The following is a 22,569-nucleotide window of genomic DNA, read 5'->3' as shown; positions in this document are numbered from 1 at the left end:
CCGCCGCCGCCGCCCCCTGCGGAGGGCGAGCCCAGGATGTCATCCTCCAGGAAGTCTAGGTCCACGCTGGGGGCTGGCTGGCTAGGCTCCGGGTTCAAGTGGTTGCCAGAAGCTTCTTGCACGTGGAGCTGGAGGCCAGATAAGATGGGAAGGAAAGGCCTGAGATGAGCAAAGGGCCGGCGCAGGGCACGGCTGCAACAGACACGAGGTGCCAGGGGGGCACAGAGAGAACATTCCTTCTGGAGGTGGCTGGACGCGGGTGGGCTCCCAGCTCCCCAGGGCTTAGCAGGGAGCCTGCTTAACGTGGCCTCTATCCCCACTGCACACATCAGTAGAACAAAAACCATTTACTGAACAGCCCTACGAGGCCCTTGATTCTCACCTGCACCTCCCAAACCCCAGAGGCTCTGAAAAACATGGATGCTTTTATAACGTGGTGGAAGCAAAACCTGACCAGCACCCATGGGCGCTCTTGGGGAAAGGCATCATTTACCCACGTGACGGGACCCTTCTGAAGCCTGGCCACGGAAAGGTGAACGAGTGGCCTGTTGCTATGAGCAGCACACACTGACCTGCATCACCTTTCCAGAATCTGAAAAATACCTGCCCCGAAGGTTTCAGACAAAAGATCATGGTTCACCCTGGCTGGTTGCTCAATGGTTAGAGCGCCGGCTCAAGCACCGAAGGGTCGCAGGTTCGATTCCCAGTTCGCTCCCCACCTCTGGTCGGGGCACGCCTGGGAGGCAATCAGTTGATGTCTCCCTCACTCTCTCACACATCAATGTTTCTCTTTCTCTCCCTCTCTCTCTCCGCTTTTCTCCCTCCCTTCCACTCTCTCTAAAAAGCAATGGAGCCCAGCTGGAGTGGCTCAGTGGTTGAGAGTCAACCTATGAACCAGGAGATCACGGTTTGATTCTCGGTTGGGGCAAACGCCTGGGTTGCGGGCTCGATCCCCAGTGTGGGGCATGCAGGAGGCAGCCGATCAATGATTCTCTCTCATCATTGATGTTTCTATCTCTCTCTCTCCCTCTCCCTTCCTCTCTGGAATAAAGTTCGATCTCCAGTCGGGGCGCATATAGGAGGTAACCGATTGATGTTTTTCTCTAACATTGATGTTTTTCTCTCTAAAATTCAATTAACATGCCCTCGGGTGAGGATTAAAAAACAAAAATAATAACCACCATAAACATAACAGCAGCAGCTGCTACTGCACACAAACCTTAGTTTGTGCCACATGCGCTGAGTCCCACATTTCTTCTTAATGATTTCAGAGAAAAGAAGGGAGAGGGGGAGAGAGAGCAACATAATGGTGAGCATCACTGATCGGTTGCCTTCTGCACACCTCCCTACTGGGGATCGAGCCCACAACCCGGGCATGTGCCCTGACTGGGAATCAAACCGTGACCTCCTGGTTCATGGGTCGATGCTCAACCACTGGGCCACACTGGTTGGACTCTGACATTTCTTAAGTACTTTCCATGCATAACCCAGGACACGTGGGAATAAATACGTGTGTGAGTATTTGAACAAATATCCCACAGGCAGTAATTATGCTCATGGCATGGAATCCAGATAGGAAGGTCCTGCGGCAAACGGCTATTTGACCAGAGAGCTTCCTAGGGTGGTCGTGACACTCCCCGACATCAAGTAGGGGAGGTGCGTGGAGCCCAACCAGGGACCGTGTGGGCACTGAACAATGACAGCAGCGATGAGAATAATGATCACGGAGTAAGAATATAGGCTCACTGTTCCAGGTCTATAAAGGCAATAACATGAAATGATGTGTATTTGTTGGGTTCTGGATGTAATCATTTATGTTACGAAAGATAACTCATTCAGAATATATTATTATAGTTGTGAGAACGAAATGAAAATTACTTTAAGGGTCTGGCACAGAATACATGTTCAGTGAGTGACAGTTATGATGATGAAGAGGGAGGAGGGAAAAGGGGGGAGGGGAGAGGAGGAGGGAGGCAGAAGCAGCAGGAGAGGAAGAAGAGGAAGACAAGGACAGTCAGTAATGGGTCCAGCACAGCCAGGCATACAGTGGGTGCTCAATAAATGACCACTGTGGCGTCCACTCTGGGCTTTGTCCATCACCCCACATTCACTTTTCAGATGGAGACTGAGGTCCGTATCAGTTGATCCCTTTCCCCCACCGGGTCACCCCCCAACAGCTGAGCAGGGACAGGCCTCCAGGGCCTGTTCCCAGAGGAGTATTCCCCGGTGAACCCCAGAGCCAGCATCTGCCTCAACTCCCTAGAACAGCTCTGCATCGCTGACCCCCAAGGACCCCCCCAGGCCAGGGCCCAGCCAGGTGCTCCAACAGCAGAGGCCCACCTCCCCACCCTGCTCTCTGACTGCCTCCCACCCTCCGCCCAGCACAGTGCATCATGGGGATGAGTGTCATGTGACCCCTCCCTCCTGCCTTCGTGGCCTCCCTCCCACTGGCTGCGCTGTGGACGGCCTGGGAGATGACTGGGAGCCTGCGCCCTCCCCCAGCCCCGGAGCACTTACCCCAGGACCTTCATAGAAGGCACTTTGGGCCTCCCCAGGATTATCCAGGAGGTCGTCACCGTCGAGCTGTAACAAGACCAGCCCCCACCCAAGGTCAAAGGTCAGCTGGACGGTAAACCAGCCCTGCTCTAGAGCAAAAAGACAAAGAGGAGGCGGGGGGGCAAGACGTCCCCAGCACTGGGTCCCTCAGCCTGGCTTCCAAGGCTCTCCTGACATCATGGCTGCGGCGATGACAGAATCCTGCCTTTCCCCCTGGTAACGCATCCTTCAGGGCTTGTCATATATGCCACCTCCTCACAACAACTCTCGGTCCCTTCCCACTGAGTCCCTCCAAGTACCCGGCACGTCCCCCCAGCCAGGCCCCCACCCTGCACGGCACTGTCTCTGGGAGGCAGGGACGGGCTGGTTTCTAGGAGCGCCTTCAGGACCTAGGACAGAGCCTGGATCCATAAGCGCCCAGTGACTGTCCACAGCCGAGGTGGCCTCCTCGCCAACCTCTCCAGCGGGTGTCTCTCCAGAGCCACAGACTATATCCAACAGCCCTCCCTGGATCCCTGGAATCCACGCCAAACTCCCAATCACAGAAACCCGGATCACAGCCCGCTCAGCTGCTCAGGCCAAAATTCAGGAGGCATTCCAGACACTGCCTCCCACACAGACCCCACCAGCGCCTGGCCCTCCTCACCCCTGCCCCGGGGCCCGGGCCCTCGTCATCCCATTGCACTCGCTTCTCCTTTCCCTCCCTACGGGTGTGGGCTGGCTCCGTGACCTGTGACCTGCTTCTAGCAAATACAATCTGACGGAAGTGACAATGTGTGACTTCGGAGACTAGGCCATAAAAGGCACTGAGCTTCCACCCTTGGGTCCCTCGCTCTGGGAGAGCCACCTGCCGAGTCGTGAGGACACTTAAGTAGCATCCCAAGGAGACATCCCCGTGGTGAGGAGCTGCGGCCCCACACAGGCCCTCAGACGACAGCAGCCCCAGCCAACACCTAACTGCAACCCCCGGAGAGACCCCAAGCCAGACTCCCAGCTAAGCCGCTCCCTGACTCCTGACCCTCACAAACTGCTAGAGCTCTAACGTGTTGGTTTAAGTCACCAAGCGTCGGGACGATTTGTTACGCAGCCCTAGATGACTGACACAACTCCTCGTGGATCAACAGACTTCCACTCCCCCCTGCTCTGTCCCACTCTCTGGGGTGATGATCGAATATGGCTTTCTCCTGCTTGATAACACGCCAGAGCTGCCTGTCGCATGCAAAATAAAACCTTAACTCCTGGATCCAGGTCTTCCGGGCTCTGCATGACCAGGTGACTCTTCTCACCTCCAGCCTCACCTCCTACCAGTCTCCCCTTCGGTCCAGCCCCACCAGCCTTCTTTCTGTTCCTCAACCATGCCAACTTTTCCCACCTTTGTACCTGCTCTTGGCTGCCCAGAGCACCGTGGCACCTTCAGGTTCACCTTCACTGTCACCTCCTTAGAGTGACTCTCCCTGACCATACTGGCTAAAGAAGCCCCTGCCCCCACCCCCCGTTCATTTCCTTTCAAACCTCTTTTGTTGTGCAAGTGACACTATTATTTCTCGTCCTATTCTGCACGGTGCTTTCCACGGTCACCTTTATTGGTTACTCTGTTGACCAAGGAAATGTGTATGGCGTGAGGTCAGGGATTTGCCATCTCTTTTGCTCTCCTCCACAACCACACTGCCCAGCTCACAGAAGTCAAGGGGTAGGTGTCTACTGACTCAGGGAACATGTCAGTTCCCAATTCCACAGCCCCTGCCCCAGACACCTCCCTGCCCAACACTCACCTTCTCGGATCCATGTAAGAAGTCATTGAGGGCCTGAGGGTCACTGAAAGAGAGAAGGGAAGAGGCACTGAGGAGGCAAGGGGTGGGTGGGGGAGGGGAGGGAAAAGGAGGATGGGGGGGAGCCAGTTACTCACCAAATCACGTCTAGTAAGCATCTCCCATCCTCATCATCCATCGCCACTGGGTGGGGCGGGCGGGGCAGGGAGAGGGCAAGGGAGAGAGGTTAGATTTCAGCAGCATACCAGGACCTCCCTTCAAGGACCATTCCCGGGGTCAGGCCCCTGGGTGGGGGTGGGGGGTCAGGGTTCTGTTCCCATGGGCATGGGTGGGGGTGCCCTCCCTGCAGAACTGCCAGACCAGGCCTTTCCCTCCTCCCCTCTCACTCTCAGTCCCCAGAATCTGATAACAATGATGATATCAGCGAGCCTGACCCTGAGCAGCCCGGTGCTAAGCACTCCACACTCTCTTAGCTCATCCTCCCAACATCCCTCAGGTGGGCCCTGCAACTCCCATTCTGCAGATGAATAAATGGAGGCTGAGCCCACCAGCATGATGAGGATGAGGATGAGGATGAAGGTGGCTGACATGTGCTGAGCACTTACACTGCTCCAGGCCCCGTCCCAAGCGCTAGTTAGCTTGTCCAACCCCAGGACAGGGAGGGATGCCGTTAGCCCCGCCCTACAGGCCAGGGACCGGAAGTTCTCTGCATCCGCCCATCCACCCCCAGCCCACCAAGCCTTCCTAACACCCTCCATCCCTCCAAGCTTCCCCCTGTCCATCTGGCCAAAGTGCCACTCGAACATCCATCATTCTCTCCTTCCTGCGCAATCCACCCAGCCTTCCCTGCCCATCCTTCCTTCCCAGTGATGCTCGGAGGACAGAGAAACCATGCCCAGTCCCTCCGCGCTGCAGCCCAGGGCCCTCTTTTCTTAGAGGTTCTCTGAACCTCCCCAAAGACGCCGTTACTGCCGTGGACCCACATACCTAGTCTCACATGCTCGCTCGGCTGGTCCCCAGCCCCTCGCCCACACAGCGTGCTCCGAGCAACCCTCACTGAGACCTCCCAATCGCCATCAGCTCCCGTGGCCCCCAACTGCTCTGTGATACAAGCAGAGGCAGATGGGCCCTCTCAGAGCTGGGTGAGGGTCCTCTCTGAATAGGGTCTGGGAGAAGCTGATGAAGGTGAGACACTGCTGCCAGAAGCATGTGTGTGGCCTAAAACTCTACCCATATTTCCCAGGATTCATGGTGCACATGCGCGCGCGCACACACACACACACACACGCACACGCACACACACGCACACGCACAGTGCACGGGCCCAGCGGGCAAGCCAGGTCTACAACAGGGCAGGCAACGCGGACGTGCGCACCCCAGAGCCCCACGTGCCACTCACTCCCCTCCCAGAGCGGGCCCTTCCTCGGCTTTGCTGCACTTAGTGGCGGTGGCTTATCTCTGACTCCGTGTCCAGCCCCACCTGTCTGTCTTCCTCCCGTGTCGCCAGTTCTGTGGCCTACAAGCCCCTGCCCTTCTCTACCAGCCACAGGAGGCGGGACAAGGCCCGGCGGGGGATGGAAAGACAAGGTCTGCAAAGAAGCTGGGGAAAGCAGGAGGGAGCGCCTGGGGGGGGGGGGGGGGGGGGGGGGGTGCCCACATGGCCCAGGGGCCCGGCTGGAGAAGAGAGGCTGCAGGCTCTGCCAAGACGGAATGTCCCTTCCCAGCCCAGGGGCCTAGGTGGGCCCAGGAGGGTGAACTGGGGGAGCATGGGGACCCCCTCCCGCTGGTTACCTGTGCTACAAACGAATCATGAAGGGAAGGAGGGGGTGTCCGCTCCAGGTCTACACGGGGCCCCCAGCAGGGGACTTGGGGAGTGTCCTTTTGGGGGCCAGCTGTGGAGAGAGAACGAGAGAGAGGCTGTGAGTGAGAAAGTCAGCGAACGGAGAAAGATGTCGCTGGGAGGGGAGTAACGGGATGGGGACAGGAGAGAGAGCAGAAGGGTTGAAGATACGAGGTTAAAATCCACTTTAAAGCCACATAAACCAGCACTATACATGATCATATATACACACATACTGTGCCGTACGTACACATGCATAGCACAGGATAGATACACCTGGTACATAATCTATAATAATAAAAGCATAATATGCTAATTAGACCAGATGTCCTTCCGGAAAACCTTCCAGACGAAGCCAGGGCTGCGAGGGAAGCCAGTGCCGGCAGCCGGGGGAAGGAAGGCCCACTCTTGCGAGAATTTCGTGCGTTGGGCCTCTAGTGTATGTAACACTGTACAACAGCATTTACTGGCACATCAGTCTAACAAATCCAGCCAATGCTGGCGTCCGTGGGACTTCTGTTCCAACGCTGCCAGGAACACTGAACGTGAACCCCGAATCCCCGCTCCCAGGACACACAAGGGACTAGGTCCCTACAAGCCTCGTCACACTTTCCTCCACCGACCCATGCTTTCCCTGTGACTCTGTCTTAGGACGCCTGATTTCATACAAATTGTTGGTCGTTTACACTGAACACGCAGCCCACAGCACGCTAGCGCAGGCCTGAGCGCCGCTTCGCTGACAGTCTTTCCTGCAGGGCACATCCCGCCTCCCTGGCCTTAGGAACACCAGGCGGGGCCTCGACTGGACACACACGTGGTGTGCGTTTTTCATGGCTCTGCACACGTCTGCAAGTGACCCGGAAAGAAGCATGTGTATTGCAGAGCTGGGGGTCACCAATGTTAGCGAGCGGGCAGTCGCAGATGCAGAGTCCGTGAATAATGATGAGGTTCGCTGTAACGGACGCTGAGTCGCTGATGCGGGCCCACTGTGTGCTCGCACGGGTTTTAAGCAAACCACTCTGCGCATTAACCCATTTCAGGTGGGGCTTTTGTTAGCCCCATTGCATAGATGAGAGACTGAGGCTCCGAACAGCTAGCAAAATGCCCAAGACCCCTCCGCTGCCAGCGGCCAGGCTGCACTGGGAGCCGGAGTCCCCCACTCAACCGGAGTCCCCCACTCAACCGCTACGACACGGAAGATGCTCTTTGCATTGTTTCTCTTTCAAGATCTGACGCAAATATGGCAACAATGTCAAGATAAGAGGAGCTGGTGACTGGCTCCTGCAGGCTTTTGTTATCGCTCTAGGAATGCCTGCCACGGTCAGATGCGAAGCGATAAGAGCAAGTGGCCAGGACAAGAGGAACGTGAGCCCGGCCGCTTCCCCTCCTCCTCACCCAGAAAGCTCTAGAAAGCAGCTGCCACCAGGCCCCGGGTCCCACCTGGATTCCAGGTGCACGCCCCTGGCCTGGAGGCTCTCACAGGTGCCCAAGGGCATTTCAAGGACGCAGCCAGGTTCCCAAATCTCCCCTCCTCCTGCCTCCAGTCTGGGGCGTGGCCTGCGCTTTGGGATCAGCCAGGAGGGGCTGTGACCCCAGCAGCCTCTCCAAACCCACAGGGGATGTCCCAGGAGGCCCCAGACTGCGCGAGAACCATTTATCGGGGTGTGTTTGTTCCATTGGTAACACAGAGACATGGATGGGGGGAGTGACCTTATCTCCACTGTGATGCGGTGTCGGTGGCAAGGACTTAAATTTAACAGCTAGGATTTGTGCCCTATAACACATGAAATTTCACCTTTAAAACTAAAAAAAGTCACCATCATCCAGTGGTAGTGGGTGCGGGGAGAGGGGAGGCATGAATGGCAAAATGTTGGTAACTGTTGGAGCGGGATGACCAGCACCTGGGGCAGCGGTTCTCAACCTGTGGGTCGAGACCCTCTGGGGGTCGAACGACCCTTTCACAGGGGTCGCCTAAGACCATCGGAAAACACATATATAATTACATATTGTTTTTGTGATTAATCACTATGCTTTAATTATGTTCACTTTGTAACAATGAAAAGACATCCTGCATATCAGATATTTACATGACGATTCATAACAGTAGCAAAATTACAGTTATGAAGTAGCAACGGAAATAATTTTATGGTTGGGGGTCACCACAACATGAGGAACTGTATTAAAGTGCCGCGGCATTAGGAAGGTTGAGGACCACTGACCTGGGGCTGCATCATACATTCTAGTTAGTTGACCATATGTATTCAAATAAGTTTTTATTAATTTTAGAGGGAGAGGGTGAGAGAGGGAGAGAGAGAAAAAACAACATCAATGCGAAAGAGAAACACCCTACTGGGGATCGAACCTGCAACCCAGGCAGTGCCCTGACCAGAAGTCCAACTGGCAACTTTGGTGATGGGACGATACACCCTACTGGGGATCGAACCTGCAACCCAGGCAGTGTGACCAGGAGTCCAACTGGCAACTTTGGTGATGGGACGATGCTCAGCCAACTGGGCCACACCACCCAGGGCTACTTTGTATATGTTTTTAAACGTTTCATTGATTCATTACAGTAGCAACGAAAATAATTGTATGGTTGGGGGTCACCACAACATGAGGAACTGTATTAAAGGGCCGCGGCATTAGGAAGGTTGAGGACCACTGACCAACATCTAGTTAGTTGACCGTATGTATTCAAATAGGTTTTTATTGATTTTAGAGGGAGAGGGTGAGAGAGGGAGAGAGAGAAAAAACAACATCAATGCGAAAGAGAAACACCCTACTGGGGATCGAACCTGCAACCCAGGCAGTGTGACCAGGAGTCCAACTGGCAACTTTGGTGATGGGACGATGCTCAGCCAACTGGGCCACACCACCCAGGGCTACTTTGTATATGTTTTTAAACGTTTCATAATAAAGAGAACAATACGTAATGATTAGCAGGCCTGGGCTCCTCTCAGACGCCCCCCTGTCAACTGGGAACCCAGGTTGGCATCTGTCTCCCATTGGGTTGATGCCAAGAGGTCCAGCGTGGGGTGATGGTTCCGGGGTTGGAGTCAGGGGGGCTCAACTCCCTGCTCCCCCACGCACAGGCTGGGCAACTGACTTCGCCTCTCTGGGCCTCAGTGTCCTCAGTTTCCCCATCTGGAAAACGGTGATAACAGTATGTCCCCCATAGGATTGTTTTACACCAGGGGTGGGGAACGTCCGGCCCTTGGCTGGTATGAGGCCCGTGAAATCATTTGGTCTGGCCCTGCCAAGGCATTTGGAGGGAGTCAATTAAATGTCTGACCAACTATAGCAGGCTAACTTTTAAAAAATATATTTTTTTATTGATTTCAGAGAGGAAAGGAGAGGGAGAGAGAGATAGAAAGATCAATGATGAGAGAGAATCAGTGATCAGCTGCCTCCTGCATGCCCCACCCTGGGGATCGAGCCCGCAACCCGGGCATGTGCCCTGACCGGGAATTGAACTGTGACCTCCTGGTTCATAGATCGATGCGCAACCATGGAGCCACACTGGCTGGGCTAGCAGGCTAATTTTTAAATTGGTAATTTTGTGTGGCCTTTGACTGATGTTATAAATATCCAAATGGCCCTCGGCAAAAAAAAGGCTCCGCACCCGTTTTACGTGAACGCTGTTAAACCTCACGTATTTTGTAAGTGACATAGACTCATTATACAGGCCTCCCTCGGAGATATTGCGGGTTTGGTTCCAGACCAACAAAATGAAATATGGCAATAAAGCACATGAGTCATGTTTTTGCTGGTGGAAAATCTTGCCTCCGATTTGTAAAAAAAAAAAAAAAAGCAACATCTGTGAGACGCAATAAAATGAGGCATGCCTGGACTTATTTTAACTGCCACTGTGAATATCACGCAGTGTGGCCATCCTAGAGCTTTCTGGCCGCAGCCCGGTGTTGGGGACAAAAGTCCTGGTGCCCTTTGCCAGGTGTCACCCTGAGCACAACTGGGAGGGTTATCTGTCATCTGCTTCAGCCGTGGGTTATGCACACGGTCCGGCTTAAGCTGCCGGCACCAAGTCTCCCTGAAGCCTTCCAAGCCCCGATCACTACCCCATTTCTCAGGTGAGATCATGAAGGCTACACAGAGCGGGTAGGGGGAACCAGGGGCCGCACACAGGGATGAAATGTGCCCACGCCCCTGTGCTCACGGCCAGCAGGCAGAGGCAGCCTTTAAGGCCACAAAAGAAACCCAACTGTTGAAAAAGATAACATGAGCGCTGCCTGGATATTTATGATACTAACGGATTGTGATTAAGATTCTAGGTGTAGCCCTGGCCGGTTTGGCTCAGTGGATAGAGCATGGGCCTGCGAACTGAAAGGTCCCAGGTTCGATTCCAGTCAAGGGCACAGGCCTGGGTTGTGGGCTCGATCCCCAGTGGGGGACTTGCAGGAGGCAGCTGATCAATGATTCTCTCTCATCATGGATGTTTCTCTCTCTCCCTCTTCCTTCCTCTCTGAAATCAGTAACAATATATTTTTAAAAAAATATTCTAGGTGTAGTAATGAAACTGTGTTCTTTCTTCCCTCTTCAGAACCCTTACCTTTTACAAATACATCCTGAAATATTTAGGGGAAAAATGATAGAATGCCTTTGATTTACTGCAAAATACCCCAGTGGTGGGTGTGCGGGGGCATGTAGACATATGATGGCCAGGATGCTAGCCACAGGCCCTGGGACCCTTCAGTCCCCAGGCTGACACTCTATCTAGTGAGCCAAACCAGCCAGGGCAAACAATATATTTTTTTAAAAAAATTCTAGGTGTAGTAATGAAACCATGTTCTTTCTTCCCTCTTCAGAACCCTTACCTTTTACAAATACATCCTGAAATATTTAGGGGAAAAATGATAGAATGCCTGTGATTTACTGCAGAATACCCCAGTGGTGGGTGTGCAGGGGGCATGTAGACATATGCTGGCCAGGACGCTAGCCACAGGTGGCCATATACATTTAAGTTCAAGTTAATTAAGTGAAATTAGGGCAAAGCACTTGAACAGACATTCCCCCAAGAAGATACACAAATGGCTATAAGCACATGAAAGTATGATCAGCGTCACTCGTCATTAGGGAAAATGCAATCAAAACCAGACCCTGGCCCTGGCCGGGTAGCTCAGTTGGTTAGAGCATCGTCCCAATACGCCAAGGTTGCAGGTTCGATCCCCCGTCGGGGCACTTACAAGAATCAACCAATGAACGCGTAAATAAGCGGAACAACAAACTGAGGTTTCTCTCAAATCAATAAAGAAAAAAAAAAAGAAAAGAAAAGTAAATTTTAAAACCCACAGACCCCACCTCACGCCCATTAGGATGGCTACTGTCAATGAAACAGAAAACCGCCAGCAGTGGCGAGAATGAGGGGCCACGGAACCCTGAGCCCTGCTGGTGGGAGCCCCAAACCGCACAGCTGCTGTGCAGGACCGTCTGGCGGTTCCTCAGAAAATTAAAAATAGAATCACCACATGCCCAGCCACCCCGCTTCTGGGTCCACATCCAAAGGCGCCAGGGCCTCGAGGAGGTATGTGCACGCCCATGTTCACAGCAGCGCCATTCACAGCAGCCCAGACGCAGAAACAACCCGTGTCCACCCACAGATGAACGGATGAGCAGGACGGAGTGTGTACAGACGGTGGGACACTATGCAGAGGGAATTCTAGCAAAGGTTACAACGCGGGTGACCCTTGAGGACATCGCGCTAAGTGAAATGCGCCTGATTCTACTTTTGAGGTCCACACACACACACACACAGAGGAAGCAGGGTGCTGGCTGCCAGGGGATGAGGTGGGGGAAGTGGGGGTTATTTACTGGGTGCAGAGTTTCAGTTCTACAAAATGAAAAGCGCTCTGGAGAGGGATGGTGGGGGGGGGGGCTGCCCAACTTAATGCCCCTGACTGTACACTTAGAAATGGCTAAGATGCCCGGCCGGTGTGGCTCAGGGGTTGAGCATCAACCCATGAACCATGTGGTCACGGTTCGATTCCTGGAGGCGTGCAGGAGGCAGCCAACCAACGATTCTCTCTCATCATTGATGTTTCTATCTCCCTCTCCATCAAATTAATAAAAAAAATTTTTTTAAGTGGCTAAGATGGTAAATTGTATGTTACATGTATTTTATCACAATTGAAAATAAGGATAATCAGGACTATCGATGTTTTAAATAAAAATATTTATATAAAAATCAAATTAAACGCTGTCAGCCACGGAAGCCACACTGCAAGTGCTCACTAGCAGCCACGTGTGGCTGCCGGCTCCCATCTGCCACTGGATACAGAACCCATCCACGTGGCAGAAAGCCCCGCTGGGCAGTGCCGGTCGGTATGAATGGTGGAAAAGTGAAAACTGGTGGAGTTGGTTGATTGGGGGGAGACTGCCCCTGTTTTACTATTCTCTCTACTTTGTACACATCTGAAATTTTCCACAATGAAAAATTTTAACTACAAACATAGTTTATCATCAAACATCATATCTCTGTTTGGTTATTTATTGCACCCCCCCACCCCCAACAAAACATCAACACCCCCCAAGAGCAGGGATTTTTGCCAGTTTTGTTCCCTGTGGGGCCTGCACAGTACATGGCACATAGTAGGAGCTCAATACATATTTACGAAATGATTCTGCAGAAGTAAAACAAACCCTTGTTCGTTCGTTCATTCATTCATTCGAGGAGCAGCCTGGTGGAAAGGCCGTTTATGAAGCGCCCACTGTGTCAGCGTCCGGAGAGCTGAGGATGCTGTCATGAGCAAAAGCAGATGCAGACCTTGACCTTGGGGTGCACAGCCAGTGGTCTCAGCGAGGGACGGCATTAGGTGCCCCTCTCCTCGACACACGCATCCTCACAAGCTTCGGGAAGAGCGACTCCCGGGGACACAATCGGTGTGCAAAGCTGCCAACCCTCAATTGTTCACACGGGAGCAGAAGCTTTAGGAGCCATCACAGGGTTCCCGCCTGACTCCCAGAATGGAGAGGGCACATGGACAGAGCCACAGCCACCCTACAAAGGGCACACACACAAGCATGAATGAGATTTGGCTGTTGTAAGCCACTGAGCTTTGGGGCTCACTTGTTACTGCACATCACTCAGTCAAAGCTGACTGATGCACCTTGCAAAGCCCAGAGGGGCCCACTGATTCCTCCGTCTCAGGCCTTAGCTAACTCTATACCCACCGGTCCCTCTCAGGCCCCAGTGAGGTGGGAAGAACGCTGACTCACGTTTCTCAGCTCAGGAAACAAGAATCTCAGAGGGACCAGGACCACGCTATGGGGGCGGAATTCGAACTCGGACCCTGTGATTCTGAAGAGCCTCATTCCTCACCACCTCCTATACAAAGCAGGAAACGCCAGCCTGGAAACCACAGGCAGCTCCGGAGAACAACCGTGACGCAACAATGACAGAGTGTCCTTCCAGAAACGCGTGTGAATTCCTCCGGCACTTGGAATGCCTGGGGAGTTCTGCGTTGTCATCGGGAGCTGTGCAGAAGCCAGAAAGCTTGCAGGACAGGAATTAAAGGCCCCGTCAGCTCCAGAAACAGGCGGACTGCAGCTCCCCACTACGCAGGTGAATGACCCTCGGGTCACTTGCAAGTCATAAAAAGAAAGTTGACAGGACTGTACCACTGGCCGATGGGAATGTCAGGACGAGAAGATAAGTGGCCAAGTCTGGCTGCTGCTTTCCAAACACGTGTCCCCAGCCCTCCTCCTCGTCCTCCCCAGCAGCCTGACGCTGCCCAGGGTGACATTTGCCAATTCCAGGATGTAAACAAAGGCCGTGGTTCCCAGCCCGTCTTTCCCTAACAATGGGCCAGGCCGCTGAGGGCTGTGAAATCACATGAGCAGGCTGTGACCAGGGTTTTTCTTTTTTAATTTATTGATTGATTTGAGAGAGAGAAGAAAGGAGGGAGGGAGAGGTATTGATTTGTTGTTCCACTTATTTATGCATGCACTGATTGATTCTTGCATGTGCTCTGACTGGGGATCAACACGATGCTCTAGCCAACTGACCTACCCGGTCAGGGCCAGATTCTTTTTTTTAATTTTTAATTAAATGATATAGAATGTAAAATGGAATGGGAGTGAATAGAAAAGATTAAAAGGCAACACATGTTAAGGATCAGCTTGTGACACTGGTTTCAATTATGGGCGTCTGTACGGGTACATATTTCCTACTGTGAGCTGTCGTCAACACAGCTTTACAGCAATTAGACTAAGCCAGCGCCATGCCCGTCCCTGAATCAGTCATCGACTTTCCCAGGCTCCCCGGCAGCTCAGTTAGGCGTAGCGTTCTGCACAGTAAAAGCCAAAGTGTACAGAGTTGGGGTTCTACTCAGTGAGACTTTGGTAACATTTTCCTTCCAGAACATAAAGACAGAACTGCTCAGAAAGGAAGTCCTTTGCTCCTCGCTGTCAGCTTTGAATATAGTGACCCGAGGCTGATCCGGTCCCTTCCAAAGGATGACTACTGAGAGGAGAGGAAAAGGCTGGGTTCTTAACTCCTCGAGGGCTGCCTTCCTCGAGATGCTCAACCCTGACCATTTAAGTTCCTATTAGGTTTCCCTTTATTTAAAGTCAGACACAACCTGACATGAATGAGCTTACACCTCTGTAACTTTGCAGCCCATCTCAAGGACCCTTCCATGGGGCAAGGACTAGAGTCTGGGAACCCACTGAGCAAAGAGGCCCGGCCAAATGGAGGAGATCTGTTGGTGAGGGAATCTGAAGAAAAAAAAAAGGACCACCGTGGTGACTGCAAAATAGCAGGACTAGAGTCTGGGAACCCACTGAGCAAAGAGGCCCAGCCAAATGGAGGAGATCTGAAAAAAAAGGACCACCGTGGTGACTGCAAAATAGACAGAAACTCTTTCCTCCCTCATCCCACTCTCTCTTTGCAGCTTCCCTGTCAAGAGATGAGGTCTAGCCCTAGCTGGTGTGGCTCAGTGGATAGAGCGTCGGCCTGCGGACTGAAGGTCCCGGGTTTGATTCCGGTCAAGGGCACATGCCCAGGTTGCAGGCTTGATCCCCAGTAGGGGGCATGCAGGAGGCAGCCGATCAATGATTCTCTCTCATCATTGATGTTTCTATCTCTCTTTCCCTCTCCGTTCCTCTCTGAAATCAATAAAATATATGTAAAAAAAAAAAAGAGAGAGATGAGGTCTATCACCAACCCTTGAACGTGGGCTGGCCTTTGGACCTGCCCTGGCCAACGGTGTGGCGGAAGTGATGTGTGCGTTCCCGAGGCTCCGCCTACGGAGACCTGGCAGACTTTACTCTCTGCGCAGCTGCCATGTGAAGAGGCCAGGCTAGCCTGTCGGAGGGCAAGAGACACATGCCCGTCACCGCCATCATCACAGCTCACAGCCACCCAAGCCTGGAAGTAGAGCCACCTACTCAGCTGACCTATAAGCTGACCACAGGCACCCAGGTAAGGCCAGCCGTGCCAGGCCGACCCCCAGCCACTGGGCTCCTGGTTCTGTTCCCAGCCCCTGTGGAGCCTCTTGTTTTCCACAGATGCTGCAACCACGTCTCCGACCCCCCAGACCTGCCCCGGGCGACCCTTCCACTCCCCTGGGATGGAGGGAAGTCTGTGACTGCTTCAACCAGGGCAGCGCACAGACGGGCCACTAGGTGACTTCCGAGGCGAGGTCGCAACCGGCAATTCAGTTTCTGCCTTGTCCACTGGGACATCGGACCTGAAAGCCATCAGAAAGGAGTCTGACTACCCTGAGGCCACCATGCTGGGGGGACGCCAAAGCTCGTCGCCTGAAGAGACCACGGGCAGGCACTCTGGCTGATGGTCGTATCTGGAGTTACCCCAGCCAGTGCCAAGCGAGTGTGTGGACAGGCCGCTGCCCCCGCCTGTGAGTCTCCCAGCCCAGACCCAACATCGTGGAGCAGAGACCCATGGGGTCAAATTCCAGGTGAAATTCTTTTTCTTCTTCTTCTTCTTTTTTTTTTTTTAATCCTCACCCAAGGATATTTTCCCCAAGGATATTTTTACCAATGATTTTTTTTAAGAACAAGCAGAAGGGAGGGAGGGGGAGACAGGGAGAGAGCGAGAGAAACATCGATGTGAGACACATTGATTGGTTGCCTCCTGCACGCTCCCCAGTTGGGGCCAGGGATCGAACCTATAATCCTTCGGTGCGTGGGATGATGATCTAACCACTGAGACACCGGTCAGGGTAAATTCCATGTGAAAATCTTTTGTTTTGTTTTGTTAATTCTCACCTGGGGATATTTTTCCATTGATCTTTTAGAGAGAGTGGAAGAGAGAAAGACAGAGAGAAACATCGATGTGAGAGAAACACATCATTTGGTTGCCTCCTGCACGAGTCCTGACCAGGGCCAGGACCAGGGCCAGGGAGGAGCCTGCAAGCAAGGTATGTGCTCTTGACTCAGAGTCGAACCCGGGACCCTTTGGCCTGTAGGCCGATGCTCTATCCACTGAGCCAAACCGGCTAGAGCCCATGTGAAATTCTTGAGCCATTAAACCCATGAGCACAATACAATTGTTGCTTTAAGCTACTATATTTGGGGTAATTTGTTAATTATCAATAGTAACCAGAACGGCCTCTAAATCTGGGAGTTGTAATGTAGCGGTAGCTGACACAGCCCTCCTGAGACTAAGCAGCCCTCCTGAGACTAAGGGCCAAACCCTGACTCGCCCAAGTCTCAGCGATTCCACCTCCCTCACCTCTCCGCTCTATCGCCTCCTTCCCCCGACCACCACTCCTGCCCAACCTGCACCTCGCCATTCCCCTCACCACCTATCCACCCACCCGGCCTGTGCTAACACTCAGCTTGCTCATCACTGGACATGCCTGTTGTTAAAACACTCAAGCACTTCCTTACCGACTGGTAAATAAACGTTGCCCCAAACCCCAGCACCCCGCTGGCCCGCTCAGGACCCCCTGGGGTCCCCCCGACACCCAGCAACTGAAGGGAACCACCTGGCAGAGCAGGGAGCCCTGGCCCTCCCTCCGCACCACGCCAGGCATGGCCGATGGGTGCCCACGAGCGGCTGCTTGTTATGAATTTGAAATATTGCCTCCGCTGCTGCCATGGATCCGAGAGTGTCACTCGGCACCTCCTGTATTCCCGCCCCGGGCTGGGCGCCGAGACACGTGATGGCCAAACACGGTCATAACTTCCCGGAGCTCAAGTCCACCAGCAAGGACATCAGTCACACCAGGCACAAACGACCGAGTAAAGCCCACCAGGCTCCCTGTGGCCTCTGCTCCTCCGTGCCGACCCACTTCCTCACTGGCCACCAGCTGACCTGCCCGAGCACAAGGCGGCTGGGCGCCGAGACACGTGATGGCCAAACACGGTCATACCTTCCCGGAGCTCAAGTCCACCAGTAAGGACATCAGTCACACCAGGCACAAACGACCGAGTAAAGCCCGCCAGGCTCCCTGTGGCCTCTGCTCCTCCGTGCCGACCCACTTCACTGGCCACCAGCTGACCTGCCCGAGCACAAGGCTGACCCCTGCTTAGGAGCACCCCTCGGGTGGCGGGAGTCGGGAAGGCCAGGCGTTCCGGGTGATCTGTGTCTGTGCCCTGCGCCTTCAGCTGCCATCATCTTCGTCGTCATAGCCAAGGTTTGCCAAGCTCCCTAGTGCTGGGTGCTGTTCTAAGTGCGTCTTCCTATTTCATTTCATTCGTAACAATCCGATGTGGCATGGCAGGTGCCTTTACCCTCACACCCATTTCACAGATGAGAAAACTGAGGCAGAGAAAAGGGTGAGGTAAGTGGCCCAAGGTCACCAGTTAGCAGAATGGCAGAGCTGGGATTTGAACCCACCGACAGGCTCCCAAACTCATGGGAGCTACACAGTGGTAGCAGCCGGGGTGGCTCCCTGGCCAAACCCCAACACTGACTTCCTGCAATGCCCGTGCAGGTCCCCACCGTCCCGCCCTCTAATCACCCACTGGGGCCCTCTTCCCCTTACACTGTCATGAAATGCCACAGAGAACCAGTTCACTTCCCACGCAGCTCAGCCAGAAGGGCGAAGCCGGCGAGGCACTGTGAGTGGACTCACCATACCACGATGCTTACAAGTTTCCCCTCACGACGTGCTTATTTCTAAGGCACCTGTAGTGCGTTGAATGATGGCCTCCCAAAAAGATATGTCCGCCAACCGGAACCTGAATGTGGCCTTCCTTATTTGGGGGATAAAAAAATCTTTGCATGTATAATTGAGATGAGATGAGATCATCCTAAATGATCTCGACGAGCCCTACATCCAATGACCAATGACCTTTTAACAGAAGACACAAAGGACACAGGCATGTGAAGACGGAGGCAGAGATGAGAAGGATGCGGCCACAACCCAAGGAACGCCTGGAGCCACCGGATGCCGGAAGAGGCCACCAAGGGTCCTTCCCCAGCTCCGAAGGGTCAGGGGTTCTATTCCCGGTTGTAATTGTTATGGCCCTGGCCGGTGTGGCTCAGTGGGTTGGAGCATTGTCCTGTACACCAAAAGGTCACAGGTTCAATTCCCGGTCAGGGCACATACCTAGGTTGCAGGTTCAATCCATGGCCGGGCGTATACAGGCCAAACTCCCTAGTGCCGGGTGCTGTTCTAAGTGCGTCTTCCTATTTCATTTCATTCGTAACAATCCGATGTGGCAGGTGCCTTTACCCTCACACCCATTTCACAGATGAGAAAACTGAGGCAGAGAAAAGGGTGAGGTAAGTGGCCCAAGGTCACCAGTTAGCAGAATGGCAGAGCTGGGATTTGAACCCACCGACAGGCTCCCAAACTCATGGGAACTACACAGTGGTAGCAGCCCGGGCTGGCTCCCTGGCCAAACCCCAACCATTGACTTTCTGCAATGCCCGTGCAGGTCCCCACCGTCCCGCCCTCTATCACCCACTTGGGCCCTCTTCCCCTTACACTGTCATGAAATGCCACAGAGAACCAGTTCACTTCCCACGCAGCTCAGCCAGAAGGGCGAAGCCGGCGAGGCACTGTGAGTGGACTCACCATACCACGATGCTTACAAGTTTCCCCTCACGACGTGCTTATTTCTAAGGCACCTGTAGTGCGTTGAATGATGGCCTCCCAAAAAGATATGTCCGCCAACCGGAACCTGAATGTGGCCTTCCTTATTTGGGGGATAAAAAAATCTTTGCATGTATAATTGAGATGAGATGAGATCATCCTAAATGATCTCGACGAGCCCTACATCCAATGACCAATGACCTTTTAACAGAAGACACAAAGGACACAGGCATGTGAAGACGGAGGCAGAGATGAGAAGGATGCGGCCACAACCCAAGGAACGCCTGGAGCCACCAGATGCTGGAAGAGGCCACCGCGGGTCCTTCCCCAGCTCCGAAGGGTCATGGGTTCTATTCCCGGTTGTAATTGTTATGACCCTGGCCGGTGTGGCTCAGTGGGTTGGAGCGTTGTCCTGTACACCAAAAGGTCACAGGTTCAATTCCCGGTCAGGGCGCATACCTAGGTTGCAGGTTCAATCCATGGCCGGGCGTATACAGGAGGCAAATGATCGATGTTTCTATCTCACACCGATGTTTCTCTCTCTTTCTCACGAATCAATAAGCATATCCTTGCCCTGGCCGGCGTGGCTCAGTGGTAGAGCGTTGGCCTGCGCACCGAAGGGCCATGGGTTCTATTCCCGGTCAAGGGCACATACCCGAATTGCAGGTTCGTTCCTGGCCCCTAGTCAGGGCACGTGCGGGAGGCCACCAATCAATGTGTCTCTCTCACATCGATGTTTCTCTCTCTCTCTCTCTCTCTCTCTCTCTCTCTCTCCCTCCTTCCATTCTCGGGTGAGGATTATCAACAAAAAATTCTAAAAAGTAAACATAGCTTCAGGTGAAGATTTTTTTTAAATAATAAAAATAAATAAATGAATGCAGGATGTAAGTTATAAGATCGACACATGTCACCTGTACTGGGTACATAATATATATATACACTGACCACCATGTACAGTTGTCCAGGTTGTTCACGTACAGAGGAACCCAGCCGCGGGGACCAGAGGGGCCGCAAATCCAGTGAGGTTCTGACACCAGCGAGACCCAGAAAAGGGCAACACCCACCAGGAGGAAGGACGCCCTTCTCCAATCCACACAAAGGAGATTCCACGGGGACAGAGCCTCTCGGTGGAGGCACCCTTTGCAATTCCGTGCAAAGGCCCAGCAGGAGCTGCCAGCGCCGGGAGATGTAGCCGCTCGCATGCTGTGTCTATTTCAAAGCCAGAAAAGGAAAACAGGCACGAAGTGTTGGCTGCTTGCCCGCTCCCGCCCCTCTAGGGGAAGGGAGAGAAAGAGCAATTTGAAGCGCAATTAAAACCTACCCGCTCTTCGTTCTGAGCGACCTTTAGAGTTCTAAAATCACTGAATTCCTTACAACGGAAAAGCGTGCCCTATAAAACCTGCATTGCTCAGAGAGGGCCGGGTGCCTGGCTCCTGACGCCCAGTTTATAGTTACACTAGAAAGGTTTTGTGTGTTCTGTGGGTGTTCTAAACGCAGCTATAAAGCTGCAGGCCTGCCAAGAAATCCAGGTACCTCAAGAGGTTTTAGATTATTTCCCCCTTTTTTGTTAGAGGAAGAGAGAGATTTGTTGTTCCACTTGTTTATGCATTTGTTGGCGCCGGGTGCCTGGCTCCTGACGCCCAGTTTATAGTTACACTAGAAAGGTTTTGTGTGTTCTGTGGGTGTTCTAAACGCAGCTATAAAGCTGCAGGCCTGCCAAGAAATCCAGGTACCTCAAGAGGTTTTAGATTATTTCCCCCTTTTTTGTTAGAGGAAGAGAGAGATTTGTTGTTCCACTTGTTTATGCATTTGTTGGCTGATTCTTGCATGTGCCCTGACCAGGGATTGAACCCTCAGGCAATGCTCTAACCAACTGAGCTACCAGACCAGGGCTAGATTTTTTTTTTTTTTTTTCTTCTTTAAATACATTTTTATTGATTTTGGAGACAGGAAGGGAGAGGGAGAGATAGAAACATCAAGGATCAGAGAGAATCATTGCTCGGCTGCCTCCTGCATGCCCCCCACCGGGGATCGAACCTGCAACCCGGGCACGTGCCCTGACCCGGAATCGAACCGTGACCTCCTGGTTCATAGGTTGGCGCTCAACCACTGAGCCACACCGGCCGGGCTAGATTTTTTTCTTAAAACTAGTTTATAAAAACCAGGGAAACTCTGAGAACTGAAACAGGCAGGGGGTGGGGTAGGGGAACGAGAGGAATGGACACAGGGCCTTCAAGGCACCAGGCCACAGAGAAAGCGCCAAGTTCAGGAGGAAATGAGCGAAGAGAAGCAAAGGGGAAACAAAAGCCGGGGCGGCACCCTCATGGGCCTCGACCCCTCGGTCCTACACCTGAGCCAGAACCAGCAGGTCTGGGGCGGGGCCAGAGCGTGTGCCTTTCTAACACGCTCCCAGGCAGTGCTGATATGCTGGTCCAGGGACCGACCACACTTGGAGAGCTGCTGCTCTAGAAGCTTCTGTCTCTATAGCCTTCCTTTGGGGGCTCTTGCTCTCAGACCGAACACAAGCCACAGTTCCCAGCCGGCGTCCAGGCCCCCGACAGAGGGGCCTCGGGGGGTCATCTCCACAGCTCAGACGGGTAAACAGAACTTGGATTTGCTTCATTCGGCAACATACCCTCCCAGGAGGATGACCACGAGGGCAGGCCTTTGCCCCTTGGCGAGAATCGTTATTTTCTCAGCCTCCTTGGCAGCCAAGTGTAGACACGGAAAAGATTTTTACATTTGAACAAAACACAGAGCCTCAACTCAGGAAGATCTGTCCCCGCCCCTGCTTTCTGCCTGAGAGACGGATGTGAAGCTTGATGGCAATGGCCGGGGCCACAGCAGCCGTTTTGCACTCCTGAGGGGGAAGGTCAAGGCAGCGAGACACAGACCTGCCGGTCCGGCCTCGCTGAGCTGCCCGGCGCCCCGCAATGGCCTTTGACTAGAAGGTCTCATTCCAGAAGAGGATGAAAAGCCTGGGTTAACTGAGGTTAGACACACACCCAACTCTACGGCCCGGCTATTCCACTCCACGGTCTTTACTTAGCGGCAGTGGAAAGTATGGCCACAAAAACACTGTACAAAAATTTCCACGGCAGCCTTATTCACACACGCCCCGCCCTGGAGACAGCACAGGTGTCCCCTGACAGGTAAACGGATAAATAAACTGTGTTCCGGCCACACAATGGAACACAGCTTAACAATAAAAGGAAATAAACTACTAATACATGGAACGGACATGATGAATCTGAAATGAATCATGCTGAGCAAAGGAAGCCAGACATAAAAGACTACCCACCGTGTGGTCCCTTTAGGTAAAGTTCTAGTGAAACCGGTGGGAAAAAATCAGAGGTGGTAGGAGAGGAGGGGAGGAGGGGAG

General features: G+C 53.2%; 1 protein-coding gene across 1 annotated transcript in view; it reads right to left on the bottom strand.

Moving 5' to 3' along the window:
• LOC102254334 (glioma tumor suppressor candidate region gene 1 protein-like) overlaps nt 1-22,569 on the bottom strand; it is a 67,467-nt gene that overhangs the window by 466 nt on the left and 44,432 nt on the right. Inside the window, exons 2-6 of the mRNA XM_005857861.2 lie at nt 6,117-6,217; nt 4,463-4,508; nt 4,329-4,371; nt 2,518-2,583; nt 5-128 (exon numbers count right to left, since the gene is read on the bottom strand). Coding sequence (XP_005857923.1) covers nt 5-128; nt 2,518-2,583; nt 4,329-4,371; nt 4,463-4,503 — 274 coding nt within the window. The 5' untranslated portion in view covers nt 4,504-4,508; nt 6,117-6,217. The remainder of the gene's footprint in view (nt 1-4; nt 129-2,517; nt 2,584-4,328; nt 4,372-4,462; nt 4,509-6,116; nt 6,218-22,569) is intronic.

Source organism: Myotis brandtii, unplaced genomic scaffold (assembly GCF_000412655.1).
Source record: "Myotis brandtii unplaced genomic scaffold, ASM41265v1 scaffold114, whole genome shotgun sequence".
NCBI classification, from domain to species: Eukaryota; Metazoa; Chordata; class Mammalia; order Chiroptera; family Vespertilionidae; genus Myotis; species Myotis brandtii.
This window is presented reverse-complemented; position numbering and strand designations above follow the sequence as displayed.